The sequence below is a fragment of the Ammospiza caudacuta genome, chromosome 7, assembly GCF_027887145.1.
Source record: "Ammospiza caudacuta isolate bAmmCau1 chromosome 7, bAmmCau1.pri, whole genome shotgun sequence".
NCBI lineage: Eukaryota > Metazoa > Chordata > Aves > Passeriformes > Passerellidae > Ammospiza > Ammospiza caudacuta.
The window spans coordinates 26,718,896-26,730,276 of NC_080599.1; the positions used below are offsets into that span (position 1 = coordinate 26,718,896).

The 11,381-nt window shown below is 44.5% G+C and overlaps 1 protein-coding gene across 1 annotated transcript in view; it reads right to left on the reverse strand.

The window, feature by feature from the left end:
• DENND1B (DENN domain containing 1B) overlaps positions 1–5,678 on the reverse strand; it is a 150,338-nt gene extending 144,660 nt beyond the window's left edge. Inside the window, exons 1-2 of the mRNA XM_058808514.1 lie at positions 5,510–5,678; positions 2,673–2,737 (exon numbers count right to left, since the gene is read on the reverse strand). Coding sequence (XP_058664497.1) covers positions 2,673–2,737; positions 5,510–5,526 — 82 coding nt within the window. The 5' untranslated portion in view covers positions 5,527–5,678. The remainder of the gene's footprint in view (positions 1–2,672; positions 2,738–5,509) is intronic.
• Positions 5,679–11,381: the final 5,703 nt, after the last annotated feature.

Consider the following 11,381-nt stretch of genomic DNA (forward strand, 5'->3'; position numbering starts at 1 on the left):
ATTGGCACAGGGAAATTAAAATACAGGAGAACAGAGACTACAGCAAAGCTTCAAAAGAAAAAGCTCAGAGATACACAGGTCACATTAAGGTCTTCCTTGCTCCTAAGTTGGCTTCTCCTGCTGCTCACTCATGCAGGGAGATCATAATTTTGTGGCTGTGATATTTCCACGGCAACACTGGTGACAGTGATGTCACAAATTCAGTCCTGACACAGCTTCAGGATCAAGTACAAGGAGCAGATGGGATGCGAGGGAGAAAGCCCCTATTTAAACACAAATCTCTTTCATAAGAAAAAGAGGCATGAGCAAAGAACCAGGTGAATGGATCGTGTTTTCAAGTATGATATATTCAAAAGATTATCCTAGCATGAAAATCTATTTAAAGGCAAGACCTACAATACAGGGTAACTGTCAAATTTGTTAGGCCTTATAATAAACCAACCTTGAAAGCTCCCTGTTTTGCATGACAAGCCCTGTGCTCCATTTCTAAAGTGGCACTGAAGACAATACACTTTTGTCCCTCGTGAATTTCCTTTAGATAACTTTAACATTCAGATATATTAATTTGATACATCACTGTGCTCATAATACCATATGTAAATATGATGTCAAGCCCTCACTGGAGTGAGTTTGTTATCTGAATTAGATATGATATGAAACACATTAAAACAAATCCCAGATGGATCACCAAGTACAACAGGATGGTAGCTGGAACATTCAGCCAGCACTGTTAAGATTGGCAAAAGGAGACTGTACTTTTGTCCTGATCTGGATGCATGCAAGAATTAACACAAGCTCCAGGCCAGCTAAAGACCCCTGAGTCTCTCACCAGTTACACACTGCAGACTACAAAATATTACTGGTAACAAACCCCCTTCCTATCTTTGGCCACCCCATGAACCAAGAGCAACTGAGCCCACAGAGCATAGAAGCAATTGTGACAAAAGGGGGAATAGCAGGGAGTGCAACCACAATACAGCCACAAACAGTCCCCACATTAACTTGTGTCACAGTGCAAGGAGACACACAGATTTCTTAATTATGCTTCTCTCCACGAGGACAAGTAATAAACAGCAAAACTACCAAGCAAGAGAGACAAGGGAAGTGCCTAGGACCAAAATTCAGGTGTCGGCAGTCAGTCATTCACAGAGCTGCATGCAATGAGAAGTGGTTTCTTATGGCAGCAGTGGCAGAAAGACGCACAAGAAAAATGAGAAGTCAAACAGAAGATAAAAGGAATTAAAAGGATATAGATCCATGTTCTGATCACAGAAGGAAAAAGCCCACACTGTTTAAGATTTCAAGATGAAGACCTGGAAGGATTACCAACAGTCTAGCTCTCAGGGGGGAAAGGAAGAAAGGGAATAGGATTTGCAGCCTGAAGCCAGGCCTAAGCCAAGATATGAACAGGCCCCCAGGAAGGGATATTGGGTGGGGACAGAGACTAAAAGCACAATGCAAGGAGGAACAGATCCAAAGTCAAGTAGCTAAACAGGGTTCCCAGACATCATCTATGAAATCACTAAGGCAAAAACTGCACATGTGATCCAAGCCACAACTATGATCATAGTTAGGAAAGTCCATGTGATTTGCCAAACTATGACAATACCAACACTAAATCAAAAAAACAGGCAATAAACTGGAGGGTGCTGGCTGGTAACAAAAATAATTAAAAGACCTGAAGGCCCACAATTGTTTAGCTTCAACAAAAAGGGGTTTTTTCCCAAAAACATTAGGCACTTTCTGACAACTCACTAACAGAAACACTGTCTGAAATATAAAAAAACAAGGAATAGTTTGAGGCTATAAACTTCTACAGGCCTCTTACTTGTTAAAGTAGTAAACTCTGGAAACAGTATCCATTAGCACAGCAGGACAAGAAATATAGTCTGTTTTAAGATGTAGTTCATTGTTTTTATAGTTGTGATTAAGACACAGCTGTCACAGACTAACATGACTACAATACAATCCTGACAAGACTCCTCCTCTCCCTTTGCTTTTGTAAGGCCAACAACCTCAGATGAGAACATGAACCCAGTTCCCCCAGCGGACTTTCAAGAGGTCACTTTAATTTCAGTACTGGAAAGCCCATCTTCTTTTTACCCAAGGGGGGGGGGGAAAAGCCTCTCTCAGACAACTCTTGCACTACTACATCTCTTTTACCTCGTGTTTATAGAGATGTGAAAGTGACGGCTGATACAAGCTCAAGGCAGCTCTCACTGCTGTTTGTATGGGGCAGCAAACCAGGGCAGCTGCCAAACATGAGCTACAAAGAAAGTCTCTTCCTATTTTTTTTCAGAAAATAACTTACTTTCTCTCTATCACGCTGATCAAAATTAACATTCCCCTGATAGACAGAAGTCAGTTGTTCTTCTAAAATGAAATCTTACACAAAAGTCAACATTTTAAGAGTAGAAAATACACTTCAATGTTTGCAAATATATCACAAAGAACAAAAATATTTTTACAACAGCTAAAATGAAAACATAACAAAACCCCACAACAACTACAAAGTAATAGATTTTAAAAGCAAAAAACTAATCATAGGCACATTCTAACACAATCTCAGCCCAAAAGCAATTCAAAGTACAAAATAACACTAGACTGACATGCCAAGTATTTTTTTCCAGCTCTCATTTCTCTATATAAATATCATAGGCACAGTGTATTACCTTCATTTTCTGAAGCTTGGCATTTTACTTTCAGTACCAAATCAAAGGTACGTTCTGGATTTTCCCTAGAAGAAACAAACACAACCAATTATCATATACATATTTCAGATCTTATTTCTACTCTTATATTCTTTCCATTCTTTTTGTAGAATAATAAATAGAGTTAAAATATTATTAAAACAAAATTAGTACTCAGATTAGTTCTAAGGAAGAACCAAAAAGTCACATTTCCCTATACAGCCTTAAGAAAGGAATAAGAAAGATAAACAAGCTAAACTGTGTGATTTATTTACATTTTATTGTCACTGTAAAATAGCTTTTAAGTCACTTCACCATACCTCATATAACAGTTGAGAAAAAAGAGCTACTAAGCTCCTTATCAATCAATCAATCTGCAACATTAATGGAGTCACAGGCAGCCTTTTCTAAAGCTATGTCTTATTTCTACCAAGCAGGAATAGCCCATCATTAGACTTCCATTTAAACGCCCTGTGTTTAGCCGCTGTCCTTTAAATGCACCTGATTACCACCCCAAGGCCGAGACTCGTTTGGCTTCCTCTTTCAGCAGATATTGATCGCCAGCTGGGCCTCTAAAGGCTGAACCTCAGGCGTGCTTCACTGCGAGAGCCAACACGAGTGCACGAAGCGGGGATGGCCACAAGCCCGAGCTGGCCAGGAAGAGGAGCCTCCCTATCTGCAGCAGCCATCAAGGGCAGCTGCGGGTGACGGCCGGCGCCTCTTCCACCTGATGATAATAACAAGCTGCGTGTGCCAACAGCCATTAACACTCAACCTAATCCCAAACTACATATTCATTGAAACGGGCCTAAATGCCATTACCACGCCACCCACCCCTCTCTGCCTACCAAGCACACTGCTATTTATATTAAAAACAAGCGGTATAACCGCACCCATATCAATTATCTATTTAACCACATAAAAGGCTCACAGTGGAACTCCTGCCTTGTGTAACACTCCCACTGAAATCAGCTGCAGACTTAAGCATAGGAAAAAAAAAAGACTTGGTTCCAGGTTTCTAGAACGCTTCAGTAAAGCATACAGCAAATTAAAACGTTGTTTCTTTAAATAAAGTATTGAATGAAATCCAAAGGCTGAGCCAGGGAAAAACTCAGCTGTCACAAATTAATTGATTCAGTACATGCTTTCACTGACCTCAGCACCATCATCAATTGAGATACACAATTATAGTCTAATTCAGCTTATGAAGACATAACCTGCCCATATCGCACTCTTCCCTTGCATTTTAAAGCATTTTGTGGGGAAATCCTTTATCTACTGATCCTGGGTATACGAGATGAAATTCTGGTCTGAGTTACAGCAGCCGTAAATCCAGGACATTGGAGATTTAATCTGGTGTTAAACTGTCCATTGTTCCTCTAGCTGATGAGCAGGTTCAGAATGAAACTGATAAGGCTTGGTTGAGTCATCTAGAAAACTGAACCACAAAAATCCTTCATTTGAAAAAAATGACATCTCCCCATGACATAGCTCTAGCTTAGGCCTTCGGTTTATCCTCTCAGGCTGGGGTTTTTTAATGTGAATCGGTTTCTGTTACAATCACCAAATGAGTGCTTCTAACTCAACTCCTAGATGACTTACACTCAAAAAAGGTCTTTGAAGTAATACTGCCTTCTGTCTTTCACTGTAGTACTCTAAAACTGCTTTTGCAGGAAAATGCTTCTAAGTTTACTCTTCACATCCCACTACACTCAGAAGTGTCAAAAATGTGTCAAACTAATCTGAGAATTGTGAGCCTGTCTCTCGTCTCTCGTTTCCCTGCCAGCTCCGCGGTGCCAGCCTGCTCACAGCGTACAGACACGGAGTGTTTGTCAATTACCGAAACCTGTGTGTAACATCTTGTCACTTTCAATGTCACGGGAGCAGGCGGCCGCCGTCGGAGGGCAGCCCGGACGGCAGTGCTCCCGAACACCCCAAGAACCTCTTCTGCACCAGCCAGGCCGTAATGACAGAAGGGTGGTCTGCAACCACCATGGCCACAAGCCAAAACACAAGGAGTTTCACTTGAACGTGAGGAAGAACTTCTTTACACTGAGGGCGGCAGAGCAGTGAACAGACTGCCCAAGGACGGTCGTTGAGTCTTCCCCTGGAGACGTTCCCACCTGGAAGTGTTTCTGTGTCACCTGCTCTACATGGCCCTGCCTTGGCAAGGCGAGAGGACTGGATGATCTGCAGAGCTCCCTCCATACCCTGACAATTCTGTGACCTCCTAAAGGGATATCTGTCACAGCCTTGGCCCGCGGCGGGCAGGAGCACTGCGGGCAGCTCTGCTGGGCCCGGCGGCCTCGGGACCGCGCTGCCACCCCCGCACAGGCCCCGTTCACCGGGCACAGCCCGACCGGCGCCGGGGCCTCTGCCCGGCTGGGCGGGCGGCTGCCGAGCGCGTCCCCCGCACCGCCGGGCGATGCCGGGGCCGCCGCGGGGCCGGGAGGCGGCGTGAGGCGGGGGAGCGGCCGGCGGGGCTGCGGCCGCCTCCTTCTCCTCCTCTCCGCCGCCGCGGGCCGGGTCGGGGGGCGCCGCCGCTCCCCCCGTGCCGCGGGTCCCGCCTCGCCCCGGCTCCGGCCCCGCCGCCTCCCGCCCGCCCTTCCCGCTGTCACTCAGCGGCCGCGGCGGAGGCGCCCGGCCCCTCGCACGCTCCCGCCGGGTGGGCTCCCCCTCCTCCCTCCCCGCCCGCCGCACGCCGGGCCCGGCGGACCGGGGCAGCCACGGGGCCTGCTCGCCGCCTGTCCGCCGCGGGGGCTCGGCTCGGCCCGCCGCGCCCCACAGCCTCGCCGCGGCCCCGCGCACACAGCACTCACTTGAACCTGCTGTCCATGGTCACATCGCGGGCCCCGGCGGCGGTCCCGGCGCCCCCAGGGACAAGCGCCCCGCCCGGCAGGGGCGAAGGGGCCGCGCCGGCCGCGGAGCGCTGGGCGGCGGGGGCGGCTCAGCGCAGCGGCGGGCGGCGGCCCATGGCTGCTCCGCTCCGCTCCCCGGGCTCGGGCCGCGACTGCGGCGGAGCGCGGCACCGCCTCCTCCCCCGTCTCTCAGTTCCTGTTGCAGCCGCTCCGGCACCTTCTGGGAACCAGGAAGCTCCGCGGCGGCCCGGGGAGCCGCCGGGGCTGGTGTCACCTGAGGGCGGCGGGGGAGGGTGGCAGTCCGTGCCCTCCGCGGCAGGTGCGCTGCGGAGCCGGCCCGAGCCCCGGCGGGTGGGCCGGGGCAGCGCGTGGGCACCGTCAGGTGTCCCCTCACGGGCACCTGCGCCCGCTGCTCAAACCGCTCACGGGAAGGGTCCGGCCCGTGAGGCCACTGACACATCCTAGCGGCTCTTTCACGTTCTTCATGCGCAGCAGGAAAGGGGAGCTTTTCGTGCTAGAGGTCATAAATGTTAATTTAACCTGCTGTAATCTGCTTCGCTTTTGGTTTTATCGAGTGCTAAACAAACACTGTCCCAAACTGCTGAAGAGCTGCTGCAGCAGGGACGGCTGGAGCAAACGCACCGTGCTGTAAACACACATAAAAAGCTTTCAATCTTCGAGTGCTTCCCTCGAGTTTGGAAAAGAAATAAAAATAACACCGTCCTTGAGAGGCTTCCAAGTCTCATTCATCTGAGAGGCACTGAGCAGCCAAATTCCCACCTACACCAAGTTTCCCTCACCAACATAGTAACACTGTAATGAAAAAGTGCATAAAATAGATTCTGTGGTACTGGGCCAAAGAAAAAACGTCATTCTTTTCACTCTTCCTCCAGAAGCTAATCATCGTATCAACAGTTGAAAAGATGAAAAAAATTCAAGCCAATTATATATTAAACACATAAAACAGTATTAGTGCATTACTGGGGCTGAAAAATGAAATATTCAAAAGTCAGGAAATTACAAATATTAACTTCTCCAAACCAATATTGTTTTGGCTTCACTGCACATCCTACACACCTCACAGGACATAGATTAACTAATAATAAACCATATAGATGTGCACCAAAAAGAACTGAATGTTGTAGCAATAACCTTAGCTTGGGGATTGTCCTGGGTTTCAAGTACTTGCTTTCCTAGTCCTCATTCTATGGTAATTTTTGGCTGTGTTTTAGCAGCCAGTATTTGCAACTCCCACTGAAGTAAATGAAATTGCTTGGGGCTTTGTATCCTTAACATATAACAACGCACTTCATGTAGCTCAGGGGTTTTTTAGAAAAAAAAAACAGTTAAATGTGTGTTTTTGTTCCATGAGAGGCCCTCACAGAAGGCAGCATTAATTCACCCATTGTTAAATTGAACTTTTCTGGTGGGATCAGTCTGGAGAGAAGGGAGCAGTGCCCATGTCTGCTCTAGCAAGGGAATGGGGAGAGCAAGGCATCCAGCACCCGGGGATGTTACAGAACCAAAAGGAGAAGAGGCACACGGGGAAGGATATGGGGCATAACTATAGTCACATCTGTACCTCTGTCTTTGTGCCTGCCTCTCTTCTGCCCTCCATCTCTCCCCCAGACCTACTGCAAAGCACACAGAATGTGAAAGTCTCTTCTGCAAAAAAAAAAAATGGCCAATACTTTAACAAGATTGAATTTAGATCAGATGATTATCCAAATATTGAGACATATTACTTGTGAAAAGTTTCTATTTGAGGTGTACAAGAAAGAAGAAAAACCAAAACAACTCTCAACATCCCACCTCCAAAAAAAACCCAGGATTTCAATAAATCTGTATTTTGAATTACAATAAATATTTTATAAGTCTATTGTATGTTTATTTCTCTCTTCTCTTAAGCTGCTGATGCTTGCCACTTTTGCAGTCTGGCAGCCTGTCAAGCTGATCTACCATACCGTTCCAGCCACTCTTGGAACTAGGGTCTGTCTTGGCAGATAGGACCATTTAGTCCCTTAGATTTTATTTTATCATAATTGGAGAAAAAAAAGGTAGGCTTTCTTTCCCAAAGTAAATACATGCCTTGTCACTGGAGTAAATTGACTGCATGCAGTGACTAAACCTTGCCTGCCTGGAACAGCAGGAAGAGTAGAGAAAGTTCAACTTTAAAATAGAAGGCATATGAGAGAACACCCTGTTGAGATGAGGCTCACATCTCTCAGAGCTATTATTTCAGACTCTGTGAAAGCTTAAGCAGACATCTCTGCCCTGCTTACACTTAGTTCACGTTTTCAAGGCTTTTTTTGCAACCACAGCAGCTTTTAATGAAAGATGATGTTTTGGGAAAGGTATTAGTGTTCAAAACCACCTCTTGCTACTACCTCGGTTTCAGCTTTTCCTTGGAAGAGAATCAAGAAAGAAGGAAAAACTGAAAGCAAAACCTCTAGATATGTAGAAAATGGATTAATTTAGTATATTCTGAAGCTGTGAGTGTAGTTTACTTTACTCTGGCTTTCCATTCCAAATTAGAGCCATGAAGCAACCGATACTTGGTCTTTTCAGAATCAGCTGTTCTACACGTAATCCAAAAGACACAAAGCCTTTTTCTTTAAGTTTTGCAGATCATGAGAATAGCTGACCTCAACCTAAATTACATCTAATGGATTAGCATAGGAACTGATATGAGAGGATTCGCAGGAGGTGGGGGAGATGAGCATTTGTTTTGTAGATAGAAGCAACTGAAAAATAGGTAACTTAGAGATGAAGATTCCTACTCATTCTTCCATTGCAGTTTACCAGTGGTAAATATTCATTAGTCATCTTTTTACCAGTCTAATAATGTAAAGGAGCTTTAAAACTGATACAGATACTTACACAATTCAGCTCTTACGTACTGGCAGTAAAAGAGATCTCATGTAAATTGAATTAGACCTACAAGCCTTAATTTTCTCCCAGATTTATTAATGCTTTGGAGTAAAAGGACAAATGAAAAAATATCCAAAAATCTACTTCATCTGAATTGGACAAGAGGAGAGTGGAAGTACCATCAGGGCAGCTCCATCTCAAGGATCATGGAATGGCCTACCTTGGAAGGAACCTTGAAGGTCATCTCGTTCCTAGTTCCCTCCATGGGCAAGGACACCTTCCCCTAGACCAGGCTGCTCAGAGCCCCATCCAGCCTGGCCTTGAACACTTCCAGGGATGGGGGCATGTGCAGCTTCTCTGGTCAGCCTGTGCCAGTGCCCCACCACCCTCAGAACAAATAATTTATTTATAGTACTTCATACTAACCTGTTGTCTTATATATCATGAGTTCTATTATCATTATAGTGCAAGGGTTCTATATCCTCAAAGTTTCATACCTCTTTGATGTTCACCATAGGCAGTTCCTCTAAGCACTAACTCTTCTTGGTCCTTGCAGTAGCCATCTGACTCCAAAGCCTACCAATCCGCTCTTTTATACCACTTGTTCTTACTGGCTACAGGTGTGGCCTGTTAAGATCAGGCCTGCTCCTAATCTTTAGTAATTGGTCCAGCTGCAACTCCTTGGGGGATAAGATTACATTCTACATCCACCTTCATTTACCCATACTGTATCCCCCTACATAAACCTACTGTCTTTCATTATGAAACCATTCCCCCTAGCCCTGTCACTACATCCTCTTGTAAAATGTCCCTGTCCATATTTTTTGTAGGCTCCTTTCAGGAAAGCTGCAACTAGGTCACCCCAAAGCCTTCTCTTCTCTAGGCTGGACAAACCCATTTCTCTCAGCCTTTGCTCATAGGAGAAGTGCTTCATCCCTCTGATCAACTGGGTGGCCCCTTCTGGACTCCAGAAGCACCTTGCACTTGGCCTTACTAAACCTCATGGGATTCCCAAACCTCATGAGATTTGTTATCAGTCCAAAAAACCATAGAGCATAGTTTCTAGTTTACAACCAAGCTCAATATGGACGCAAAAAGAGATGTAGATGAAAAACACCAAGCAAAATGCCGAAACAAGCATCTCATCCTTTCTGTTAGCAATCTGCCATTCTCTGCCAAATCAAAACCATGTGGGTTTGGGTCTATAAAAGTGGTGCAAAGTAGGGGTAAAATTTCCAAAAGGGAGATGAGAAACAGACAAAAAAAATGGCCACACATCCTGTCACTTGGAAATGGCAGAGCAAGGCAGAGAAATCCCATGAGAAGCCAATTACTTTTTTTCAAGTTGATACCACTACATTCACACATGTAGTGATTTTCTTTTAGCACAGAAGGCATAAAAGGGACAGAGGAAAGGCAAAAGCACAAATCATCTGAAGACAAAAATTATTCTGTTCAGTATTTAGCATGGGAGAATTTGAATCTTCCTAATGCAAGCTGCAAGGACCCATGCTTTGTGCAGGGAGATTAACAGGGAGCACAGGAAACAGAATTTACCCTACCCACAAATGCCACCCTATGAAGGGGTTTGGGGTTCACTGACTGAATCCAACTCCGTACAGATCTAAATCTGCCACCCCAAATAACTCCAGCAAAGCTTTGAGAGGTAGAAAAGGCTCATCATCACCATAAACTGGAGCAGACATATTGTCAATTAAGGAATCTTAAGTATCACAGAATTCCTTACTTTCCAGGTACAATTAATTTAATGTAAAGCATACTGCTAATAACGTGATCTTCCTCTTAAGTGCTCCTGAAACCCATAAAGGGATTTCCTTCAGAACATTGTTAGCAAAGCCTGCTGAAAGACATGTTGTCCCCTGGGAACACCAATGGATTTGTCAAAAATGGCAAAATCAAAACCTATTAAGTTTCCCATTCTATGGCCATAATAAATATTTTTTAGAATACTTTTATATGATCTGCGGTTTATACCTTGTATCAAGAATTTTCCACTCACCCCCGAGTGTACTTGGGTCTGTTTTAGTCCTTGTTCCTTCAAATAAGCTACAGTCGGTTTATGTTATCTCAGCAGCTATCAGTACATCTCCTAACAACAGAATCACCTTGTCACACCTTACAGACTTGAAAAGCATTTCCTGCAATGAGAGTTTGCTCTCAGCCCCGTTTTAATGGGGTTGGAAGCCTGGGGGTTTTATCACCTTGTTTGAATCTTTTACACACCCATTCCCGGTTGTAAATGAGTGACTATGTCATCTCCCCTGTGCAAAGTTTTCCAAACTACTAAATTCACAAACATCAATTTCCCCATTAAAATGCTTAGCCATAACACTGTCATGAGACAATACTTAAAAACAAAATACTGTACTTTAAAAAAACACCACATACCTACATTATGTGAGTTCATCATTCAGTTTCTTTAAAGATACTCTCTTTCAAAATTTGAAATAGGTCTCTTTCAATGAGAGTAAACTGTAGAGTTTATAAACTAAATACTATAAATTATGTATATGTTTATATAATATTATTTATATATTTATACTAAATAAATAAACAAACTTTAGTTTATTAACTAAATATATATAGAATATGCATGTTCACAAGTATTCCACATTTTTATTGACTCCTTGCATGATCATACAAACATCTTTTTTAACCTTTCAATGTTATTTATCCAAAAATGCACTGTAAAGGGCTCTAAGTTTTCCTGCTTAAGAGCAGATGATGATTTAAGGTGGACATGACCAAAAGTGACACCTTGGCTGGGTAAGGACTTTCATGTGATGCATGTGCTAGGTTGTTGTTAAGGTTCAGGGATGCTGTATTCCAGAGCTGTCACTGTCCTTGCAGCCAGGCTATGTGCGAAGGCTAACCTGCCCAAACTCACACACCCACGTAAACTTACTCATTAATTAATCAATGGACTCCTGGGCAGAGATCA